At 35.0% G+C, this 26,001-nt stretch overlaps 2 protein-coding genes across 6 annotated transcripts; both read left to right on the forward strand.

Moving 5' to 3' along the window:
* Positions 1-94: 94 nt before the first annotated feature.
* On the forward strand, positions 95-18,420 carry LOC117233442 (UDP-glucuronosyltransferase 2B7-like). Of its 3 annotated transcripts, XM_033493763.1 has the most exons (7): positions 95-594; positions 2,369-2,736; positions 3,088-3,307; positions 3,396-3,615; positions 11,528-11,575; positions 12,509-12,512; positions 18,136-18,420. In XM_033493763.1, the coding sequence occupies exons 1-7, from the start codon at positions 114-116 to the stop codon at positions 18,370-18,372; spliced, it is 1,578 nt and encodes a 525-aa protein (XP_033349654.1). In that variant the 5' UTR covers positions 95-113; the 3' UTR covers positions 18,373-18,420. The 3 variants fall into 3 exon arrangements, with proteins under 3 accessions (XP_033349654.1, XP_033349655.1, XP_033349656.1); XM_033493764.1 differs by lacking the exons at positions 11,528-11,575; positions 12,509-12,512; positions 18,136-18,420 and adding an exon at positions 4,162-4,465 and having other exon boundaries at positions 98-594; XM_033493765.1 differs by lacking the exons at positions 95-594; positions 2,369-2,736; positions 3,088-3,307; ... (1 more) ...; positions 12,509-12,512; positions 18,136-18,420 and adding exons at positions 7,430-7,942; positions 9,742-10,109; positions 10,465-10,684; positions 10,773-10,992 and having other exon boundaries at positions 11,528-12,389.
* On the forward strand, positions 14,115-25,709 carry LOC117233445 (UDP-glucuronosyltransferase 2B15-like). 3 transcript variants are annotated; one of them, XM_033493770.1, is made up of 5 exons: positions 14,115-14,624; positions 23,067-23,434; positions 23,793-24,012; positions 24,101-24,320; positions 24,738-25,709. In XM_033493770.1, the coding sequence occupies exons 1-5, from the start codon at positions 14,144-14,146 to the stop codon at positions 25,024-25,026; spliced, it is 1,578 nt and encodes a 525-aa protein (XP_033349661.1). In that variant the 5' UTR covers positions 14,115-14,143; the 3' UTR covers positions 25,027-25,709. The 3 variants fall into 3 exon arrangements, with proteins under 3 accessions (XP_033349661.1, XP_033349662.1, XP_033349660.1); XM_033493769.1 differs by lacking the exon at positions 14,115-14,624 and adding an exon at positions 20,843-21,419; XM_033493771.1 differs by lacking the exons at positions 23,067-23,434; positions 23,793-24,012; positions 24,101-24,320; positions 24,738-25,709 and adding exons at positions 16,423-16,790; positions 17,139-17,358; positions 17,447-17,670 and having other exon boundaries at positions 14,118-14,624.
* The last annotated feature ends 292 nt before the right edge of the window (positions 25,710-26,001 follow it).

A 26,001-nucleotide genomic window follows, 5' to 3' on the forward strand; every position in this document is an offset into this window, starting at 1 on the left:
ACCGATATCGTATCATCATTACATAGATTATGCAAAATGACGATAACTGGAAGACCAACTTTTTAGTAGACCCACAACCGCAACCTGCTTCAATTCGTTTCGACACTAGGAATATGAAGCACCACCTGTCTAGTCTGTTATTCGTTCTGAGCGTCTTGTACATCGCAAAACAGTCGGGATGTTACAAGATTCTAGCTATCGTTCCATCACCATCCTACAGTCATCAAATACCGTACAGACGATTATGGCTGGAACTACACAAACGAGGTCACGAAGTTGTGCTAGCCACGGCGGATCCTATACCAAATATCAAATCACCGAATTTTACGCAAATCGATATTAGCCAATCTTACGGAATCATAAAGAAATTAGATTATGTTCAAATGCGATTTGAGGGAAAACGTTGGCTGGATATTGTGGAAGAAAAACTGTTGTCTGTGACCAAAGTGTTTGCGGAAACGGTGCTCAATTCTACAGAACTGCGGGAGCTGTATGCTCCTGAAAGCAACGCAACGTTCGATGTCTATTTGACGGAAGTCCTCTACGCGCCCGCCACTTACGCTTTCGCACATCGATTCAATGTTCCTATAATAGGTATGACTTTAACAATTATATTTATATTTATTAGCTTTGTTACTTTTATTTCGTTTTGAAAATCAGGAATATATAGGGTGAAGCACGTAACACGTACAATCCAATATCTTGCGACGTAGTATATTCAGAAGAATCGACATATGTAAAAATAGCACCAAACGAACTTCATATGTTTCCTACGCATGCTAGTGCAAATGAATTAATCACGTCGAATCATGTTTCCGAAACCATGCAAGTTCTACCTAGAACATTCCTTATTGAGACTGAACTGGTTTTGGTTACATGGTAATAACTTTAATAAAAAATCGTGCATTAAGAGTATAATAGAAATAAAGTACAGTACAAAACGAGTATCATTCGAATGATTACGGGCGTTACTGCATGCAACGTACCATTTCAATCAGACTTGGATTATACGTACATAGATTTTCTATCAGGGGCATGAAGAACTGGTAATAGAACACGTTGAAAAAACACCTCTAGACAGTTAAAACCTCGAACACACGTCCGCAATATTAAGCGTTGTCCATCTGAGAGCTGAACGCCAGAGAGACACCGGGACTCCATCAATCTATTCGCAACTGTAACTCATTTTACAAAAGAACCGAAATTTACTAGAAAAGAAATGGCTACAGTAGTATTGCGACCTACTCGATGAGGAGGAAGATAATAGAAAAAGGAAGAGAAAGTATTGGGTACATAGAAGCTTGAAATGAAGAAAGAACGAAAATGAATTCCATTAACTATATGTATAAAGAGTTAATTAGGAACGAATGATAATACCATCAATACTTTCCAATGTCAACGACCCAATGTTAGATACTATTTAAAAAAATAGAAAATGTTATACTAAAAGGAAATACAAAATTTATAAAAGCGATAACACCCATAGAAATACTGACAGAATGTTTAACGTAAGTGAAGGACCATAAAATTTCATATACAATATTTATAATTATATATAAAACAAATAAATGTATACAATTAAATCAATTGAGCCAATTGTAAAAACTGAAACTACTTGAATTAATAATTTGGAAAATTGAAATAATTAGATACGTACATAAGTCATTTTAGTTATTCTCAAGGTGATAAGGAGGAATATCGATGTTGTGCGCTTGTCGTTAAGTGCTTGACTGGATGCATTTCGATAAGAATACACGTAAATGAGGTGGACATATTGATGGCTATTTAATGCAATTCAGACGTTGTGTTGTCACGATGGCGACGGCCTTCCACCGTGCACGCTTCATGTTTATGGAAAATCTCATACGAACTTGTTAACCGTATTAGCCCTTACCCAAAAATTTCTTTAATTATGAACTCAAATTTTAATGGTGAAAAGGAATCCATTTCAATTACGTCAGTTTTAGTGCTTCTAAATGTATGATACAACTTAGTTTTAACGAAAATGAAACTACATGCAAAAAATAAAGGATATCTAAATGGGGAAACTACATTATTATTAACGATTTATTTATTTTTTGCGGCAAATAAATTAGCGTGTAATAAATCAATCAGATTCGTAAGAGTTTGGATAGCATAATTTCTTTATTTATATATCTCCTATATTCTAACACGTGATTCTGTTTCAATTAAAAATCAAACAAATCATATATTCTATACACAGTTAAAAAAATTAAAATTATCCTACTTAAAATAAACATCTCTTTATTAATTTTTAATTTAATCATTATGGAAATGTTTAGATAAGCATTAGATTAAGCATTAGATAAGCATAGATTAAGATCAACCATCGTTTGCATGACCGTAGGGTTAAGTTCAGTAGGGTTGATTGCCTTTAACGAACACGCTCTTGGTGGATTGGTTCTCCCTTCTCACGAGTACACGTGGGAAATGGAAGACAACACGGGTACGAATCTACCGTTCTTGAAGAGACTGCGCAATTTCGTCAACATGTGGTATAACATTTACCACTACTACCATGTGCTCATTCCTAACCAACAGAAACTGGCCGAGAAATATTTTGGGCCTCTACCACCAATGCTAGACGTATTGAAGAACGTTAGCTTGCTTTTCATCAATCAGGCCGATGTTATGATAGCGGCTCGACCGAAACTTTCGAACATAATCACGTATACATCATCACACATAGAAAAGAAGCTGACTCCCCTGCATAAGGTGAGGTCTATACAATGACATAAAATGATTCATTTATTTATTAAATACGGCTTTATCTGGTACAAACATAATTTTATCACTCGTATGTGTAGTAGAATCATAAGGTATAGGAAGGCAAAATTGTAGTTTGAGACTGAACGATAACTTGGGTAAATTGCATATGAGGTTCCACCTCTTCTACAATCATCGATGATTTTTAACTGTTAATTAAGTTCTAAATTTTGCAAAATAAGCATTACAAAGGCCCTAAATAATATCACTAATTTCTTTTTCGTTAATACCTTTAACATAAAGCAATTTTTACACACACGTGTCTTTCGATGAGGGTATTTTTTTTTTTTTTTGTCACAGAACTTACAAGCATTTCTGGATGGCGCCACAAATGGGTTCATCTACTTCAGTCTTGGTAGTAACGCAAGAAGTGCAAGTTTACCACTGGAGATCCGACGGGTGTTCTGCGATGTGTTCGCCAAGTTGCCTTACAGAGTTGTCTGGAAATTCGAGGAGGATTTTCCCGGGAAACCTGATAATGTTTACATTGGAAAATGGTTCCCACAACAAACTATTCTCGGTATGATTTTATTCTGTACGAAATATATATACATCGTAGATACTATTCGTCGATGATAAAAGGTCTAACGAATCATATCAATCCGCAGCTCATCCGAACATTAAATTGTTCATTTATCAAGGAGGCCTGCAGAGCAGCGAAGAGACCGTCTACTACGGGGTACCAGTTCTTGGTTTCGCGATTTTCGCCGATCAAGATTATCAAGTAGCCAGAATGGAAGCTCTGGGCATGGGAAAATATTTGGAAATTACAACCCTTAAGAGGGATGAACTTGAAAATGCCATTACAGAGCTTATAACTAACAAAAAGTAAGTATAATGCGACTTTTTTGCTATAATTGTGCTATTTTTGTTTAACACTAAAAGTACCAAGTCTGCAATTATAATGGTCGAGCTTCAGAGTATTGGGTTTTTTGATCACACGAGGCATGCGGGTCCTACGGGAAAAATTTATTTGTCTTCTATTGAAATGTAAATATACACAGAAATACTGTATGCCTAACTTATTACATCGATTTTCGTAACCACTTTAATGATAATTATTTCTGCATGGTATTTATGCGTTACTCAACTGCCGTTCCGACTGATAAGAATTTTTGAAATAACGTTTTCTGTGTTCTAAAGTATTATTACTATAAGTTAGTCGAAATTGTAGATTTATCTGAATAAAGAAAGGAGAACAATCAAGTCATTTTCATGTTGAAAAGTATTCCAAATTGGAAAAGAATTAGTGGAATGAAATTTTGAAATTCTTTTAGCTACTAGATTATTCTAGTAAATCTTTCTATGATATTGGTCGATGATAATGTACTATGTGATGTGATTTTTGGTTGAATTTATTATGCTTGCTTTCAGGTACAAAGAAAGGATACATTACATCCGAAATGTCATTCAGGATACACCGTACGATCCGGTAGAGAATCTCGCTTGGTGGACAGAGTACGTGATACGAACGAAAGGCGCCCCTCATCTTCGCAGTAGTCTAGCTTTTCAGCCTTGGTATCAACGTTGCGATATGGATATTGTAGTGTTCTTAACGATCGTAATTTTCTTGATTGCTTCTGCTACCCTTCATTTTATTGCCAAGATTCTCGTCTACATTCATAAGAAAATCAAATCAACTGAAAAGCAAAAGATAAACTAAGTATTTATGACGCAATTGATTGAAGAGAAGTACTTATAGCACAATTCAGTCCAAGTGACGCAAGTGTTTATCATCTCATTTCAACAGATGAATTTTATCTAGTTTCGTTAAGGAAATGATCATCCTGCGTTTTATAATTGGCGAGTTACTGGTCACAAGACTAACGATTCTGGTTCGAAAAGACTTCCAAATATTGTTACGTCGGGCGACACTCTACCTAAACAAGGCCATATACCGCAGGCCAGACGGGAGCTAGATGTCCGGTCATTCTTAGTGCGTACCCTCAATAGTCTTAAGGACCCATCATCATAATCCCAGTAATTTGCTAGCTAAGGTCCTTCAGACCGAACAAATATCTTTGTTTCTAAATCATTTTCTGTAGATTATTGTATACTACATCTTGACACGGGAAAGTTAGTTTTTCTCACGTACGATGCTTCCCACTAGCAACTTTCAATCGAGGGCGGCTAAGCCCCTCCCTAGTCCACCAACCTTCGCTTGTCCAATCAGAAGCAATGTATACTGCCCTCACTTGCTGACCAAAAATGTCATAAACCGATCCGATGGTCTCGTACGCTAGGCACACCCATCGTTAGCTTTCCTCCGACACAGCATCGTCACTGTACCTTCCTTATTCTACAATGTTAGAATAGTCAACAAGTCATTAACGGGTTACTCTCTGTTTATTCGACCAATCGCGGGGAGACGTAGTCGCTAGAAGAGACGTCAACGGGGGTCGTAAATCCCCGTTACGATTATAACAATCGACACCACGAATTGATCGATACCCTGATTTCCGTTGAGATAATAGGGGTGATTGAGTTTGTATAACACTGTGATTCACAGAATTATAAATTATATATTTCCAACACTTAGATTACACTGATGAGCATAGATAGATAGATAATCACTTATCGCACGAAGATAAAATATATATGTACGTTAGAGCAGGGCTCTTGTAATTGGATTCAATGTATTAGTGGACGTAGCACTATAAGATATTTAGGAGATGAAATGTAGGCTCGACAATACCGAGACCGACTCTCGCGTTATGCTTAGACTGCCCGATGGGCATTAGCGGTAGACTTAGTAATTGACTTTTCCAACGATGTAGAAGAAGTGAAGTTGAGTGACGATGCTGTGTCGGAGGAAAGCTAAGGATGGGTGTGTCTAGCGCACGGGACCATCGGATTTGTTGGTGCCGATGTTAGTTAAGAGAGTGAGGGAAACAGGCTTCGCTGTTAATTGGTTAAACGAAGGGTCTTAACCGCCCTCGAGAGAAAGTGGTTAGTGGGAGGAAAGTTGCAGCGTACGTGAGAAAAACTAACTTTGAAGGACCTTAGCAGGCAAGTGACTCGGGTTTATGACGGATGCTTAAGGCTATTGAGGGTACGCCGTACGGAAGAGCGGACATCTGGTGTCCGTCTGGCCCGCGGTGTGTGACCTGGGCCAGGCAGAGAGTCGCCCGGCGTAACACTCTGCTTAAATCAATCATTCACATAACGTATACATACTCAACAGTGTACCTCATAAGTGTTGGAAAATAAAGCTTATAGCCCTGTTTATCGCAGCGTTATACTATCTTAACCACCTCTATTATCTTAATGGAAATCACGGCATCGATCAACTCGTGGTGTTGATTATTATAATCGTAACGGGAACTTACGACTCCCATTGACGTGTTTCCTCGCGATTGCGTCTCTCCGCGAATGGTCAAAAATACAAATATAAAAAAAGTTCAATTAACATTGAAATCCCATTTATACATTGTTGATGTCCTGATTGAGATTTTTTGGGGAAGCGTCAGGCTTATTCTATATTATTATCAATGGATGATAAGATTGCTTTTCGATTGGTGAATGAGGCAGCGCAGGGAGAAATTACATCGAAGCCATAGATATGTCAAAGTATGGAGTATCAAAATATCGATATACAGAAAAATCGAATGCGTCATGTAGTTATTCGAAATAGATTCTTTATATTATAGTACATCTTTATATTGAGCACATTTTATAGCAAACATTTCTGTTACGCACAAATGTCCTGCACGTTTTATTATATATGAAATTTTAACAATTATTATGCATTTCTAATAAATATGATAATTTTTACACCAGCAAGTGATTATTGCCATAATTTACCCTACGATCTAATTATTATAGTAGCTCTTTACTTCCTACCAAATAATCAGGCTACTTAACCTTAGAATTATGCTTATCAGACTTTTCACTTAGTGACAAATGACATTTGTCAAGCGCTTTTTTTTATTGGCAAATGCATGTCAACTTGACGTTCAGATGGCAAATAATCTTTGATGATATATCTCTCCAGCCTGGTATTTCGAACAATTTCTCTTATAGTAACAAAAGATATGTACCTGAAAAGAATTTCGTAGTATTGTTACAAGTATTTAGCAAATCTTCGAACGACTTGTATTCACATGATATCTTTGTACCCTATTCATAAAACACATTGATAAACTTTTTTTATTATTATTTAATTTGTACATCACAATTTGTCTACCTGGGCATTTGTTAAATTCTTCTAATAAATTGCTAAATGGTATGTGGATGGCTACCCGTAGCGGAATTTCCATCTTCGAGTACTGATAAAGTATAGTTAAGTATAGTTAAGCATAAGAAGTATAGATCAATATTCATGAATATATCGTACAATATATAATATATTAAACAAATATAATATACAAATCTGTAAACTGACAATCTCTGTTATGATCTATATGATCTCCTTGATATGATATATTAAGATATAGACGTCAAAATGACGTATATATCCTCCAAACATATATTGTCATAACACGTAGCAATATTTAAAAGTACTAGCAATATGAGACGATAATTCAGGGAAAATGGGTACTACTTTAAAATCACAACATATACCGATATCGTATCATCATTACATAGATTATACAAAATGACGATAACTTGGAGACCAACTTTTTAGTAGACCCACAACCGCGACCTGCTTCAATTCGTCTCGACAACAGGAGTATGAAGCACCACCTCTCTAGTCTGTTATTCGTTCTGTGCGTCTTGTACATCGCAAAGCAGTCGGGATGTTACAAGATTCTAGCTATCGTTCCCTCACCATCCTACAGTCATCAAATACCGTTCAGACGATTATGGCTGGAACTACACAAACGGGGTCACGAAGTTGTGCTAGCCACGACGGATCCTATACCAAATATCAAATCACCGAATTTTACGCAAATCGATATTAGCCAATCTTACGGAATCATAAGGAGTTTAGACTTTGTTCAAATGCGATTTGAGGGAAAACGTTGGCTGGATATTGTGGAAGAATTAATGTTGCCTGTAACCAAAGGTATTGCGGAAACGGTGCTCAATTCTACAGAACTGCGGAAGCTGTATGCTCCAGAGAGCAACGCAACGTTCGATGTCTGTTTGACGGAATTCCTTTTCGTGCCCGCCACTTACGCTTTCGCACATCGATTCAATGTTCCTATAATAGGTATGACTTTAACAATTATATTTATATTTATTAGCTTTGTTACTTTTATTTCGTTTTGAAAATCACGAATATATAGGGTGAAGCACGTAGCACGTACAATCCAATATCTTGCGACATAGTATATTCAGAAGAATCGACATATGTAAAAATAGCACCAAACGGACTTCATATGTCCACTACGCATGCTAGTGCAAATGAATTAATCACGTCGAATTATGTTTCCGCAACCATGCAAGTTCTACCTAGAACATTCTTTATTGAGACTGAACTGGTTTTGGTTACATGGTAATAACTTTAATAAAAAATCGTGCATTAAGAGTATAATAGAAATAAAGTACAGTACGAAACGAGTATCATTCGAATGATTACGGGCGTTATTGTATGCAACCTACCATTTCAATTAGGATTGGCATATACGCACATAGATTTTCTATCAGGGGCATGAGGAACTGGTAATAGAACACGTTGAAAAAACACCTCTAAACAGTTAAAACCTCGAACACACGTCCGCAATATTACGCGTTGTCCATCTGAGAGCTGAACGCCAGAGCGACTCCGGGACTCCATCAATCTATTCGCAACTGTAACTCATTTTACAAAAGAACCGAAATTTACTAGAAAAGAAATGGCTACAGTAGTATTGCGACCTACTCGATGAGGAGGAAGATGATAGAAAAAGGAAGAGAAAGTATTGGGTACATAGAAGCTTGAAATGAAGAAAGAACAAAAATGAATTCCATTAACTATATGTATAAAGAGTTAATTAGGAACGAATGGTAATATCATCAATAATTTCCAATATCAGCGACCCCATGTTAGATACTAGAACCCCATGTTAGATACTAGAACCCCATGTTAGAAAAATAGAAAATGTTATACGGAAAGGAAATACAAAATTTATAAAAGCGATAACACCCATAGAAATACTGACAGAATGTTTAACGTAAGTGAAGGACCATAAAATTTCATATACAATATTTATAATTATATATAAAACAAATAAATGTATAAAATTAAATCAATTGAGCCAATTGTAAAAACTGAAACTACTTGAATTAATAATTTGGAAAATTGAAATAATTAGATACGTACATAAGTCATTTTAGTTATTCTCAAGGTGATAATGAGGAATATCGATGTTGTGCGCTTGTTGTTAAGTGCTTGACTGGATGCATTTCGATAAGAATACATGTAAATGAGGTGGACATATTGATGGCTATTTAATGCAATTCAGATGTTGTGTTGTCACGATGGCGACGGCCTTCCACCGTGCACGCTTCATGTTTATGGAAAATCTCATACGAACTTGTTAACCGTATTAGCCCTTACCCAAAAATTTCTTTAATTATGAACTCAAAATTTAATGGTGAAAAGGAATCTGTTTCAATTACGTCAGTTTTAGTGCTTGTAAATGTATGATACAACTTAGTTTTAACGAAAATGAAACTACATGCAAAAAATAAAGGATATCTAAATGGGGAAGCTACATTATTATTAGCGATTTATTTATTTTTTGCGGCAAATAAATTAGCGTGTAATAAATCAATCAGATTCGTAAGAGTTTGGATAGCATAATTTCTTTATTTATATATCTCCTATATTCTAACACGTGATTCTGTTTCAATTAAAAATCAAACAAATCATATATTCTACAAATAGTGAAAAAAATTAAAATTATCCTATTTAAAATAAACATCTCTTTATTAATTTTTAATTTAATCTTTATGGAAATGTTTAGATAAGCGTTGATTAGATTAATAGATTAAGCTCAACCATCGTTACATTTTGCATGACCGTAGGGTTAAGTTCAGTAGAGTTGATTACCCTTAACGAACACGCTCTTGGTGGATTGGTCCTCCCTTCTCACGAGTACACGTGGGAAATGGAAGACAACACGGGTACGAATTTACCGTTCTTGAAGAGACTGCGCAATTTCGTCTACATGTGGTATACCATATACTACTACTACCATGCGCTCATTCCTGACCAACAGAAACTAGCCGAGAAATATTTTGGGCCTCTACCACCAATGCTAAACGTATTGAAGAACGTTAGCTTGCTTTTTATCAATCAGGCCGATGTTATGATAGCGGCTCGGCCGAAACTTCCGAACATAATCACATTTACATCCTCACATATACGAAAGAAGCTGACTCCCCTGTCTAAGGTGAGGTTTATACAATGACATAAAATGATTTATTTATTTATTAAATACGGATTTATCTGGCACAAATGTAATTTTATCACTTGTATGTGTGGTAGAATCTTAAGGTATAGGAAGGTCGATAACAAAATTGGAGTTTAAGACTGAACGATAACTTGGGTAAATTGCATACGGGGTTCCACCTCTTCTAATTATAGATGATTTTTAACTGTTAATTAAGTTATAAATTTGTCTAAACCGACATTACAAAACTCATGAATAGTAATAGAACTAACTTCCTCTTAGTTATTATTTTTAATGTGCAATCTACTCTTTTACACAGACGCGTCTTTCATCAGGATGTTCTATTTTGTCACAGGACTTACAAACGTTTCTGGATGGCGCCACAAATGGGTTCATCTACTTTAGTCTTGGTAGTAACGCAAGAAGTACAAGTTTACCACTGGAGATTCGACGCGTACTCTGCGATGTGTTCGCCAAGTTGCCTTACAGAGTTGTCTGGAAATTCGAGAAGAATTTTTCCGGGAAACCTGATAATGTTTACATCGGAAAATGGTTCCCACAACAAACTATTCTCGGTATGATCTTATTCTCAATAAAATATTTACACATCGCAGATATTACTCCCCGATGAAAAATGATCTAACGAATCATATTAACCCACAGCTCATCCGAACATTAAGCTGTTCATTTATCAAGGAGGCCTGCAGAGCAGCGAAGAGACCGTCTACTACGGGGTGCCAGTTCTTGGTTTCGCGATTTTGGCCGATCAAGATTCTCAAGTGGCCAGAATGGAAGCTTTGGGCATTGGAAAACGTTTGGAAATAACAACCCTTAAGAAAGATGAACTTGAAAATACTATTACAGAGCTTATAACTAACAAGAAGTAAGTATAAACTGACTTCCTGTAATTGTGCTGTTTTTGTTTAACGCTAGAACTACCAAGTGCAATTATAACGGACGGGTTTCAAAGTATTGGTTTTTTTAACTACATGAGGTATGCAGGACCTACAGGAAAAATTTATTTGTCTTGCATTGAAATGGAAATATTTACAGCAAAACTGTATGCCTAACTTATTACATCGATTTTCGTAACCACTTTAATAATAATTATTTCTGCGTGGTATGTATGCGTTATTGCATTGCCTTTCCGACTAATAAGAATTTTTGGAATAACGTTTCCTGTGTTCTAAAGTATTATTACTATAAGTTGGTCGAGATTATAGATTTATCTGAATAAAGAAAGGAGAACAATCATTTCCATGTTGAAAAGTATTCAGAATTGGAAAAGAATTAGTGGAATGAAATTTTGAAATTCTTTTAGCTACTAGATTATTCTAGTAAATCTTTCTATGATATTGGTCGATGATGATGTACTATGTGATGTGATTTTTGATTGATTTTATTATGCTTGCTTTCAGGTACAAAGAAAGGATACTTTACATCCGAAATGTCGTTCAGGATACACCGTACGATGCGGTAAAGGATCTCGCTTGGTGGACAGAGTACGTGATACGAACGAAAGGCGCCCCTCATCTTCGCAGTAGTCTAGCTTTTCAGCCATGGTATCAACGTTGCGATATGGACATTGTAGTGTTCTTAGCGATCACAATTTTTTTGATCGCTTCTACTACCTTTTATTTAATTTCCAAGATTCTCGTCTACATTCATAAGAAAATCAAATCAACTGAAAAGCAAAAGATAAGCTAAGTATTTATGATGTAATTAATTAAAGAGAGGTACGTATAGGGCAATGCAGCCCAAGTGACGCAATTGTTTAACATTTCATTTCAACGAATGAATTTTATCTATAATAGTTTCGTTAAGGAAATGATCATCCCGCGTTTTATCATTGGCGAGTTACTGGTCGCGAGACTAACGATTCTGGCACGAAAACACTTTCAAATATAAAAAAGGTTCGATTAACATTGAAATCCCATTTATACATTGTTGATGTCTTGATTGAGATTTTTTGGGGAAGCGTCAGGCTTATTCTATATTATTATCAATGGATGATAAGATTGCTTTTCGATTGGTGAATGAGGCAGCGCAGGGAGAAATTACATCGAAGCCATAGATATGTCAAAGTATGGAGTATCAAAATATCGATATACAGAAAAATCGAATGCGTCATGTAGTTATTCGAAATAGATTCTTTATATTATAATACATCTTTATATTGAGCACATTTTATAGCAAACATTTCTGTTACGCACAAATGTCCTGCACGTTTTATTATATATGAAATTTTAACAATTATTATGCATTTCTAATAAATATGATAATTTTTTATACCAGCAAGTGATTCTTGCTATAATTTACCCCACGATCTAATTATTATAGTAGCTCTTTACTTCCTACCAAATAATCAGTCTACTTAACCTTAGAATTATGCTTATCAGACTTTTCATTTAGTGACAAATGATCTTTGTCAAGCACTTTTTTTAATTGGCAAATGCTTGTCAGCTTGCCAACAAAAGATATGTACCTGAAAAGAATTTCGTAGTATTGTTACTGTTACGGTTTTGTTTGATTCGTTTTGGTTGTGTTGCCGTTAATTTTTGAATTTAGATTAAATGGTAGCGTTGTCTGATGTTTAATGCTATTGACAATTAAACTCCACGTTTCGGCTAACCTGCTACGCGCGGGAGTACTGGCACGGGAGAAGATCAAAGTTGGTGAAAATAAATATTCGCTTAATCCTATTATATTATTAGACAAATATTTTTCAAAACAAATGTTTATTCCAATTCTAATTGGGTATTGATAGAATTGTCGTTGAGATTTCGAATACTCGAAGTTACAATCGTTCGCGATACGTTTTCACTCTTATTAATTACAAGATTTTAATTTAATTGATTTTCAATAATTTACAAATTGACAAATACAAACACGTCGATTAACAAAACTAACAAGAACTGGGAACTAATGAAACAAAGAACTAAAAGCTAAAGAACTAAAGGACTACAGAACTGAAGAACTAAGAGCAAAAAAACTAGGAGCTAAAGAAACTAAGAGCTGAAAAACCAAGGAACTAAAGAATTGAAAGGCAAAGGAACTGAGAAATTAAGAGCTAAAGGAATTGAGAACTAATCGCTATGAACAAAGAAATTACTTGCCAAGAATTGGAGAACTGATCGCCAAGAACCAAGGAATTAATCACCAAGAACTGAGGAACTAATCACACTGAACCGAGGAATTAACTACTCTGAACTAAGGAATTATCTCTCTATCTTCTATGTCGCTACGCTTATTTATAATTAGGTCTACCGTGAAGGGGTCGTCATGTGACGGGCTATTTCGTGGGGGTTATGAGGCTCGAATTTGATTTCTATACAAATTGTTAAATTTTATTTGAATCTCAAATTGAAACGCTCACTCGCGCTATTGGTAGTTTTAGTTTACGTTACGGCGCGTGCGCAGCGCGGGACGTGACAGTTACAAGTACTTAGCAAATCTTCAAACGACTTGTATTCACATGATATCTTTGAACCCTATTCATAAAACACATTGATAAACTTTTTTTATTATTATTTAATTTGTACTTTACAATTTGTCCAGCTGGACATTTGATAAATTCTTCTAACTTAATTGCTAAATAACATGTGGATGGCTACCCCCAGCGGAATTTCCATCTTCTAGTATCGATAAAGTATAGTTATAAACAGTATAGATAAATATTCATAAATATATCGTACAATATATAATATACCAGACAAAATAATATACAAATCTGTAAATTGACAATTTCTGTTAAGATCTATATGATCTCCTTGATATGATATATTAAGATATAGACGCCAAAACAACGTATTTATCCTCCAAACATATATATTGTCATTACACACAGCAGTAGTTAAAAATACTAACGATATGAGATGGTAATTCAGTGATAATGGGTACTGTTTTTAAATTATAATATATACCGATATCGCATCATCAATGCATAGATTACGTACAATGACAATAACTTGGAGACGTCCTTTTTAGTAGACCCACAACCGCAACCTGCTTCAATTCGTCTCGACAACAGGAGTATGAAGCACCACCTGCCTAGTCTGTTATTCGTTCTGTGCGTCTTGTACATCGCAAAGCAGTCGGGATGTTACAAGATTCTAGCTATCGTTCCCTCATCATCCTACAGTCATCAAATACCGTACCGACGATTATGGCTGGAACTACACAAACGAGGCCACGAAGTTGTGCTAGCCACGTGGTATCCTATACCAAATATCAAATCACCGAATTTTACGCAAATCGATATTAGCCAATATTACGGAACAATAAAGAAATTAGATTTTGTTCAAAATCGATTTGAGGGAAAACGCTGGCTGGATATTGTGAAAGAAAACATGTTGCCTGTAACCAAAGTTATTGCGGAAACGGTGCTCAATTCTACAGAACTGCGGAAGCTGTATGCTCCAGAGAGCAACGCAACGTTCGATGTCTATTTGACGGAATTCCTTTTCGTGCCCGCCACTTACGCTTTCGCACATCGATTCAATGTTCCTATAATAGGTATGACTTTAACAATTATATTTATATTTATTAGCTTTGTTACTTTTATTTCGTTTTGAAAATCAGGAATATATAGGGTGAAGCACGTAGCACGTACAATCCAATATCTTGCGACGTAGTATATTCAGAAGAATCGACATATGTAAAAATAGCACCAAACGGACTTCATATGTCCACTACGTATGCTAGTGCAAATGAATTAATCACGTCGAATTATGTTTCCGCAACCATGCAAGTTCTACCTAGAACATTCTTTATTGAGACTGAACTGGTTTTGGTTACATGGTAATAACTTTAATAAAAAATCGTGCATTAAGAGTATAATAGAAATAAAGTACAGTACAAAACGAGTATCATTCGAATGATTACGGGCGTTACTGCATGCAACGTACCATTTCAATCGGACTTGGCATACGCACGCATACATTTTATATAAGAGAATGAGCAGCTTGTAATAGAAGACGTTGAAAAAACGTATCTTCTAAACGATCTTTAAACTTCAAACACACGTTCGCAATATTAAGCGTCGTCCATCTAACAGCAGGATGCCTAAGCGGCAGCGAACCAGCATCCAAATATTCGAAACTATCACTCATTTTGCAAAAGTATCGAATGTTTCTATTAAAAAAGAGGAAGTACTGGGTACATTGAAGTTTGAAATGAAGAAAGAAAGAAAGTGTATTTCATAAACTACAGATATAAACAGCTAATTAGGAACGAATAACAATACCACCAATACTTTCCAATGTCAACGATCCAATGTCAGATACTATTTAGAAAAATAAAAAATGTTATACGGAAACGAAATACAAAATTTATAAAAGCGATAACACCCATAGAAAAACTGACAAAATTTTTAACGTAAATGCAGGACCATAAAATTTCATATACAATATTTATAATTATATATAAAACAATTAAATGTATAACATTAAATCAACTGAACTAGCTGTAAAAATTGAATTAATAATTTGGAAAATTGAAATAATTAGACTTAGAATGATCATTAGACTAAGTAAGACATTTTAGATATTCTCAAGGTGGTAAGGAGGAATATGTATGTTGTGCTGTTGTTGTCAAGTGCTTCAATGGTTGTATTTCGATAAGAATATATGTAAATGAGGCGGACATATAGGTGACTATTTAATGCAATTCAGACGTTGTGTTGTTATGAAAGCGACGGCCTTCCACCGAAAATCTCATACGAACTTGTTAACCGTATTAGCCCTCACCCAAAAATTTCTTTAATTATGAACTCAAAATTTAATGGTGAAAAGGAATCTATTTCAATTACGTCAGTTTTAGTGCTTGTAAATGTATGATACAACTTAGTTTTAACGAAAATGAAACTACATGCAAAAAATAAAAGACATCCAAATAGGGAAACTACATTATTATTAGCGAATTATTTATTTTTTGCAGCAAATAAATTAGCGTGCAATAAATCAATCAGATCCGTAACAGTTTGGATAGCATAATTTCTTTATTTATATATCTCCTATATTCTAACACGTGATTCTGTTTCAATTAAAAATCAAACAAATCATATATTCTACAAATAGTGAAAAAAATTAAAATTATCCTACTTAAAATAAACATCTCTTTATTAATTTTTAATTTGATCATTATAAAAATGTTTAGATAAGAAATCATTAGATTAATAGATCAGTCTGGCACTACCACGCCGCTTTTCCCCAGAAGCGACCTGGTGTCCGTGCGGATTTCCTCCGCGTTAATAAAAAAAAAAAAAAAATTAATAGATCAAGATCAAAGCTTCTTACATTTTGCATGACCGTAGGGTTAAGTTCATTTGGGTTGATTGGCTTTAACGAACACGCTCTTGGTGGATTGGTTCTCCCTTCTCACGAGTACACATGGGAAATGGAAGACAACACGGGTACGAATTTACCGTTCTTGAAGAGACTGCGCAATTTCGTCTACATGTGGTATACCATATACTACTACTACCATGCGCTCATTCCTGACCAACAGAAACTAGCCGAGAAATATTTTGGGCCTCTACCACCAATGCTAGACGTATTGAAGAACGTTAGCTTGCTTTTCATCAATCAGGCCGATGTTATGATAGCGGCTCGACCGAAACTTCCGAACATAATCACGTATACATCATCACACATAGAAAAGAAGCTGACTCCCCTGCATAAGGTGAGGTCTATACAATGACATAAAATGATTCATTTATTTATTAAATACGGGTTTATCTGGTACAAATATAATTTTATCACTTGTATGTGTAGTAGAATCATAAGGTATAGGAAGGCAAAATTGTAGTTTGAAACTGAACGATAACTTGGGTAAATTGCATATGAGGTTCCACCTCTTCTACAGTCATCGATGATTTTTAACTGTTAATTAAGTTCTAAATTTTGCAAAATAAGCAATACAAAGGCCCTAAATAATAATATCACTAATTTCTTTTTCGTTAATGCCTTTAATGTAACGCAATTTTTACACACACGTGTCTTTCGATGAGGGTATTTTTTTTTGTCACAGAACTTACAAGCATTTCTGGATGGCGCCACAAATGGGTTCATCTACTTTAGTCTTGGTAGTAACGCAAGAAGTGCAAGTTTACCACTGGAGATCCGACGCATGTTCTGCGATGTGTTCACCAAGTTGCCTTACCGAGTTGTCTGGAAATTCGAGGAGGATTTCCCCGGGAAACCTGATAATGTTTACATTGGAAAATGGTTCCCACAACAAACTATTCTCGGTATGATTTTATTCTCTACGAAATATATATACATCGTAGATACTATTCGTCGATGATAAAAGATCTAACGAATCATACCAACCCGCAGCTCATCCGAACATTAAATTGTTCATTTATCAAGGAGGCCTGCAGAGCAGCGAGGAGACCGTCCACTACGGAGTACCAGTTCTTGGTTTCGCAATTTTGGCCGATCAAGATTATCAAGTAGCCAGAATGGAAGCTCTGGGCATTGGAAAATATTTGGAAATTACAACCCTTAAGAAAGATGAACTTGAAAATGCTATTACAGAGCTTATAACTAACAAAAAGTAAGTATATACCAACTTTCTGTTATAATTGTGCCATTTTTAGGAATTTAGCACTAGAACTACCCAATCTGTGAAAATGACGGTCGAATTTCAGAGTATTCGTTTTTCTAATCACACGATCCTTTTGGAAAAATTTATTTGGATCCCAACTAATCAGAATTTTTGGAATAAAGTTTCCTGTGTTCTAAAGTATTATTTCTGTAAGTTGGTCGAGATTGTAGATTCACTCCAATAACGAAAGGAAGGCAATCAAGTTATTTTCATATTGAAAAGTATTCCAAATGGAAAAGGAATTAATAGAATGGAATTTTGAAATCTTCTTAGCTACTAAATTATTCTAGTAAATCTTTCAATGATATTGGTCGATGATAATGTACTATTGTGATTTTCGGCTGAACCTTTTATGCTTGTTTTCAGGTACAAAGAAAGGATACTTTACATCCGAAATGTCGTTCAGGATATACCGTACGATCCGGTAGAGAATCTCGCTTGGTGGACAGAGTACGTGATACGAACGAAAGGCGCCCCTCATCTTCGCAGCAGTCTAGCTTTTCAGCCTTGGTATCAACGTTACGATATGGACATTGTAGTGTTCTTAACGATCACAATTTTCTTGATCGCTTCAATTACGTTTTATTTAATTTCCAAGATTGTTGTCTACATTCATAAGAAAATGAAATCAACCGAGAAGCAAAAGACAAGCTAAGTATTTATGACGCAATTAATTGAAGAGAGGTACTTATAGCACAATTCAGTCCAAGTGACGCAATTGTTCAACATCTCATTTCAACAGATGAATTTTATCTAGTTTCGTTATGGAAATGATCATCTCGTGTTTTGTAATTGGCGAGTTACTCTGGTCACAAGACTAACGATTCTGGCACGAAAAATCTTCCAAATATAAAAAAAAGTTCGAATAAAATTGAAATCCCATTTATACATTATTAACCTCTTGATTGAGATTTTTTGACGAAGCGTCAAGTTTAGTCTAAATTATCATTAATCCATGATATCATCGCTTTTCTCTCGGTGAATGAGATAGCGCAAGCAGAAATTGCATTGAAATCATAGGCATGTCCAAGTGTCGGGTGTTCAAGTATTGATATATATAGATATATTTATACATCTGTCTCTCGCGTTCCTGAAGTTATTTCGTTTGTTTCCGAATTTATTGTCTTTAACTGTAATGCGTCTTTTGTTATCGAGAACGAAAACGAAATGCTTTATATTACAAGGGAACAGTCAGTATCGTTGGCAATATGTTTAACTCTTTCGTTACGGCAGTGTGCTCCGTCGGAGTGATACCGCCGTACGGGCCGCCGTGCCCGGTACTGAACGGAGCACTGTGACGGAAAGCGTTCATACGTTGCGCGGAGCTCATGCTTAAGTGGTATCCGGCGGACGTCGTCTATTAGCGACGCTCGTACACACAGGTCATCGCGTGGACGTCGTCTATAGGCGCTGTTCGCAATGAAAGGGTTATTCATCTGATTATTAGATAGTCCCTGTTCTCCGCTTAGTTGTCTCAGGTTATCCAATAATATTGTCCGTTAAGCGTCCAAAACGTCAATAGTAACTGATATTAGAATTTTCAAAAATCGAAGACGTTATGTAGTTTTTCGAAATATATTCTTTATATTATAATGCATCTTTATCGTAAGCATATTTTATAGTAAACATTTCTGTTACGCGCAGATATCCAGCACGTTTTATTATATACAAAATTTTAATAAATGTTACATATTTCTAATAAATACCACAATTCTTATATCTGCAACTCATCCTTGCCATCATTTATCTTACGAGTAATTATTGTAGTATCCCTTTATTTGAAAACAAATAATCGTTGCCATTCCTTTTATCTCACGAACAAATAATTCTTATCAGAACTTTTACTTGATGGCAAATTATCTTTGTCAAGCACTTTATTTTACTGGCAAATACTTGTCAGCTTGCCGTTCGGATGGCAAATAATCTTTGAAGTTATATCTCTCTAGCCTGGCATTTCGAACAATTTCTCCTATAATAACAAAAGATATGTACCCGAAAAGAATTTCGTAGTATTGTTACAAGTACTTAGCAAAGGTTCGAACGATTTGTATTCACATGATATCTTCATATTCTATTCATAAAACATTGATAAAGTATCGTTATAAAAAATATAGTAGCAAAATTCCAATCATTAATTAAAATATTGTTCATATTTAATTTTTGCGTATTAAAATTAATATGGACAGAAATATCCTCAGAAATGGAAGAGATCCGTTATGTTCTGTTATAAGCGTTTATGATAAAAGTGAACGTGCATTAAAGCCTGTTGCATAGGAAGCTTTGCATTTGGATTTATGACAACACTATAATAGTAGTCTGCGTTAACATTTTAATACTGTAAACCGGTAATAGAATGCAACTGTATATTTCTAATAATCTTTTTCGTGATGTTTATTATTTGCTGACTTGGTCCTTTTATGTTAATAAGTGATTTCTGCAGTTGCCATTTGATCGATGAAATAGCATTATGTACTAAATATGATAGCGAGTTGTATGATTGCAACATGGTTATGCAATGTTATATTACATGACATAGAGATAGAGATTCTATTCTTACAATTGATTTTCTATCTCGCTATTACATTCGTACAAGGGTTCTTTTTATCGTAATATTTATCACACTTTCTCGTGTTTCTAATCCGTATTGTATTTTCTATGGGAAAAGCAAACAAATAATGGTGGACGCTATAGGCAGCAAGAAGCTTATATTTTTCACGATTACTGTCAAAAATAGTCATGTATATATCCGCATTACGGATTGTAAACATTTTTTTACAAATCCTCGAATTTCTGTGTACTATCGATTTGTACAAACACAAATTTTACAAATGGTGAACAATGCATTAAATTGTGTAACATATGAAATTTTGACAAATATGTCGTATAATATATAATATACTAAACAAATATTAATACAAATCTGTAATTTAATAATCGTTGCTAAGGTCTATATGATATGTTTGATATGATATATTAGAACGTAGACGCCGAAACAACATATCCATTGCGCACACGTACATTGCAATTATATATAGCAATAGTTAATAGTAGTAACAGTATGCGACGGTAATTTAGAGATAACGGATACTATTTTAAAATAGCAGTACATACCGATATCGTATCATCAATGATAAATTGCGTAATATGACGATAGCTTGGAGATGTCCCTTTTAATAGACCCGTAAGCGGGATCAGCTTCAGTTTCTCTCGATACGACGAATATGAAGCACCACCTCTCTAGTCTGTTGTTCGTTCTGTGCGTCTTGTGTATCGCGAAGCAGTCGGAATGTTACAAGATTCTTGCCATCGTTCCGACACCATCCTACAGTCATCAAATACCGTACCGACAATTATGGCTAGAACTACACAAACGAGGTCACGAAGTTGTGCTAGCCACGTCGGATCCTATACCAAATATCAAATCACCGAATTTTACGCAAATCGATATTAGCCAATCTTACGGAATCATAAAGAAATTAGATTTTGTTCAAATGCGGTTTGAGGGAAAACGCTGGACCTATTTTATCGAAGAAGAAATGTTGCCTATGAGCAAAGTTTTTGCAGAAACTGTGTTCAATTCTACAGAACTGCGGAAGCTGTATGCTCCAGACAGCAACGCAACGTTCGACGTCTTCCTGACGGAGTTCCTATACCTGCCATCCACTTGCGCTTTCGCACATCGATTCAATATTCCAATAATAGGTACGTCTTTAACAATCATTTTTGTATTTATTAGTTTCGTTACCTTTATTTCGTTTTGAAAATCACGAATATATAGTATGAAGCACGTGGAACGTACCCCTTAATACTTTTCGACCTAGAATGTTCCGACATGTGTAAAATGATCTTTGAACGACCTTTATATGTCTTCTTTGCATGCTCCTAAAAAGAAACAATTTTGCCAGATCATGCTGCAGAAACCATCCTAGTTCTATCTGAGATATTTTTCATTGAAATTCAACTGGTTTTAGTTATATAGTAGTAGTTTTAATAAAGAATCATGCATTAACAGTATAATAGAACGTTACTTTATGCAACCTACTTTCTCAATTGCACTTGGCATATACACGCACACGCACACCAGATCTTCTATGAGAGTGTCAGGAACTTGCAATATAATCAATTGAAGAAACATACCTCTAAATGGTCGTTAAAATTGAAACACATGTTCGCGCCAATAAGCGACAATATAAAACGTCGTCCACCGAACAGCGCAATGCCTAAGCGGCACCGAAACAACATCCAAATATTCGAAACTATCACTCATTTTGCAGAAGTATCGAAATTTACTATTAAAGTTACTATTATTACGGCTAGTACTATAAATTTACCATTATTACGGCTGTAATAGCATTGTTACCTATTCGATAAGGAGGAAGGTAATAGAAAAAACAGGAAGAGAATGTACTAGGTACATAGAAGCTTGAAGCTAAGAAACAACCAAAATGAATTTCATTAACTATATGTATAAGCAATTAATTAGGAACGAATGGTAATACCATCAATATTTTTCAATGTCAACGCTCCAATATCAGATATCATTTAAAAAAATAGAGAATGTTATCGAATACAATAATTATAGCAGCAATAACATCCATAGAAATACTGACAGACTGCTTAACGTAAATGCAAGACCATAAAATTTTATATGCAATATTTCTAATTATATATAAAACAATTAAATGTATAAAATTAAATCAACTGAACTAACTGTAAAAATTGAAACTACTTAAATTAATAGTTTGAAAATTTGAAATAATTAGACTACGTAAGTAACACATTTCGATAAGATTACATGTAAGTGAGGTGGACATATCGGTGGCTATTTAATGCAATTCAGATGTTGCGCTGTCACGTAGGAAACGGCCTTCCACCGTACACGCTTTATGTTTATAGAAAATCTCATTTTAACTTGTCAACCGTGTCATCCCCCATCCAAAAATTTCTGCAATCGTGAACTCAAAATTTAATGATGGAAAGAAATCTATTTCAATTACGTCATTTGTAGTGCTTGTAAATGTATGATACAATTTAGTTTTAACGAAAATGAAACTACATGCAAAAAATAAAGGATATCTAAATAGGGAAACTATAATATTATTAGTGAATTATTTATTTTCCCCGCGTAATAAATTAGCGTGCAATAAATCAATCAGATTTGTAACAGTTTGAATAGCATAACTCCTTTACTTATAGAACTATATTTTAATACCTGGATCCATTTCTATTAAAAATCAAGTATATCATATATTCTACATGTTATAAGATAATAATTATAGAAACGTTTAGATAAGGAGTGATTTGATTAATAGATTAAATCAGCCCTCATTACATTTTGCATGACCGTAGGGTTAAGTTCATTAGGATTGGTTGGCTTTAACGAACACGCTCTTGGTGGATTGATCCTACCTTCTCACGAGTACACGTGGGAAATGGAAGACAACACGGGTACGAATCTATCGTTCTTCAAGAGACTGTGCAATTTCGTCACCATGTGGCGTACCATCTACTACATCTATCATGAGATGGTTCCACAACATCAGAAATTGGCAGAGGAATATTTTGGGCCTCTGCCACCATTGCTGGACTTATTGAAGAACGTTAGCATGCTTTTTGTCAATCAGGCAGACGTTATGACACCGGCCCGACCGAAACTGGCGAACATGATCACGTTTACGGCTTCCCACATAGAAAAAATTCCGAAAGCTCTGCCCAAGGTAGGGTTTATACAATAACATAAAATTTATGTGTATATTAAATAAGGATTTATCTAGCACAAATACAATTTTATTACTGGTACGTTTAGTAAAATTATAAATTGTATAGGAAGGATAACAGCAAAACTGTAGTATGAAACGATATGACGAATTGGGTAAGATGCATTAGGTAGCTCTAGTTCTTTTTAATATTGTTCAAGTTTTTTACTTGTTAATTAACTCATAAATTTTTCTATACCGGTATTACAAAACTCATGAATTGTAACAGAACTAACTTCCCCTTAGTTATTATTTTTTATGTAAAATCTACTCTTTTACACACACGTGTCTTTCATCAGCATGTTCTATTTTGTCACAGGATTTACAAGCATTTCTGGATGGTGCTACAAATGGGTTCATCTACTTCAGTCTTGGTAGTAACGCAAAAAGTGCAACTTTACCACTGGAGATCCGACGCATGTTCTGCGATGTGTTCGCCAAGTTACCGTATAGAGTCGTCTGGAAATTCGAGGAGGATTTTCCCGGGAAACCTGATAATGTTTACATCGGAAAATGGCTACCACAACAAAGCATTCTCGGTATGATCTTATTCTCAATAAAATATTTACACATCGCAGATACTACTCCTCGATGAAAAATGACCTAACGAATCATATTAACCCACAGCTCATCCGAACATTAAGCTGTTCATTTATCAAGGAGGCCTGCAGAGCAGCGAGGAGACCGTCCACTATGGAGTACCAGTTCTTGGTTTCGCAATTTTGGCCGATCAAGATTATCAAGTAGCCAGAATGGAAGCTCTGGGCATTGGAAAACGTTTGGAAATAACAACCCTTAAGAAAGATGAACTTGAAAATGCTATTACAGAGCTTATAACTAACAAAAAGTAAGTATAAACTGACTTTCTGTTATAATTGTGCTATTTTTAAGAGTTTGACACTAGAGCTACCTAATCTTTAAAAGTGACGGACGAGTTTCAGAGTATTCGTTTTTGTAATCACACGATCCTTTTGAAAAAATTTATTTGGATCCCAACTAATCAGAATTTTTGGAATAAAGTTTCGTGTGTTCTAAAGTATTATTTCTGTAAGTTGGTCGAGATTGTAGATTCATACCAATAAAGAAAGGAAGGCAATCAAGTTATTTTCATATTGAAAAGTATTCCAAATGGAAAAGGAATTAATAGAATGAAATTTTGAAATCTTTTTAGCTACTAGATTATTCTAGTAAATGTTTCAATGATATTGGTCGATGATAATGTACTATTGTGATTATCGGCTGAACTTATTATGCTTGTTTTCAGGTACAAAGAAAGGATACTTTACATCCGAAATGTCGTTCGGGATACACCGTACGACCCGGTAGAGAATCTCGCTTGGTGGACAGAGTACGTTATACGAACGAAAGGCTCCCCTCATCTTCGCAGTAGTCTAGCTTTTCAGCCTTGGTATCAACGTTGCGATATGGATATTGTAGTGTTTTTAGCCATCGTAATTTTCTTGATCGCTTCTACTACCCTTCATTTAATTGCCAAGATTCTCGTCTACATTCCTAAGAATATCAAATCAACTGAAAAGCAAAAGATAAGCTAAGTATTTATGACGCAATTAATTGAAGAGAGGTACTTATAGCACAATTCAGTCCACGTGACGCAATTGTTCAACATCTCATTTCAACAAATGAATTTTATCTAGTTTCGTTATGGAAATGATCATCTCGCGTTTTGTAATTGGCGAGTTACTCTGGTCAAAAGACTAACCATTCTGGCACGAACAATCTTCCAAATATAAAAAAAAGTTCGATTAAAATTGAAATCCCATTTATACATTGTTAACCTCTTGATTGAGATTTTTTGACGAAGCGTCAAGTTTAGTCTAAATTATCATTAATCGATGATATCATCGCTTTTCTCTCGGTGAATGAGATACCGCAAGCTGAAATTGCATTGAAATCATAGGCATGTCAAAGTGTGGGGTGTTAAAGTATTGATATATATAGATATATTTATACATATGTCTTGCGTTCCTGATGTTGTTTCGTTTATTTCCTAATTTACTATTTTTAATTGTAACGCGTCTTCCGTTATCGGGAACGAAAACGAAATACTTTATACCTTCTATTACAAGGGATCCATCAGTATTGCTGGCAATATGTTAATCATCTGATTATCGGATTGTCCCTGTTCTTCGCGAAGATATCTCAGTTTAGGCAATAAAAGTCTACACATACTGTTCCGTTAAGTGAAACAAAGCGTCTATGATGATTCATATTGGAATTTTAAAAAATCTAAGGCGTCGCTTTTGGTATTCGAGATAAATTCTCTTTAATTGAAACAAAATTATGTAGAAAAAATCGTAAGACCAAAGACAAATATAGTAATAATTAAAGTAGAGTTATTGAAGGAAAGGATAATCTTTAGTAACGTTCTTACACTGTTTATCTTTATCATTGTATTCCAATACTTTACGTTTGGATTACAGACTTTGACGTTTTATTGTGTACATACAACTAAAGAAGAAATTTTACATAAGCGTAGATCGTTTTAGACTTTGTTAAAAAAATTGTGA

Source organism: Bombus vosnesenskii, unplaced genomic scaffold (assembly GCF_011952255.1).
Source record: "Bombus vosnesenskii isolate JDL3184/JDL3185 unplaced genomic scaffold, Bvos_JDL3184-5_v1.1 scf7180000013295, whole genome shotgun sequence".
Taxonomy (NCBI): domain Eukaryota; kingdom Metazoa; phylum Arthropoda; class Insecta; order Hymenoptera; family Apidae; genus Bombus; species Bombus vosnesenskii.

Coding starts and splice junctions, on each gene's coding strand:
- LOC117233442 (XM_033493763.1), top strand. CDS start 114: ATGAAGCACCACCTGTCTAGTCTGTTATTCGTTCTGAGCGTCTTGTAC. Junction 2,737..3,087: donor AGCTGACTCCCCTGCATAAG/GTGAGGTCTATA, acceptor TTTTTGTCACAG/AACTTACAAGCATTTCTGGA. Junction 3,308..3,395: donor CCCACAACAAACTATTCTCG/GTATGATTTTAT, acceptor ATCAATCCGCAG/CTCATCCGAACATTAAATTG.
- LOC117233445 (XM_033493770.1), top strand. CDS start 14,144: ATGAAGCACCACCTGCCTAGTCTGTTATTCGTTCTGTGCGTCTTGTAC. Junction 14,625..23,066: donor ATTCAATGTTCCTATAATAG/GTATGACTTTAA, acceptor GCATGACCGTAG/GGTTAAGTTCATTAGGATTG. Junction 23,435..23,792: donor TTCCGAAAGCTCTGCCCAAG/GTAGGGTTTATA, acceptor ATTTTGTCACAG/GATTTACAAGCATTTCTGGA.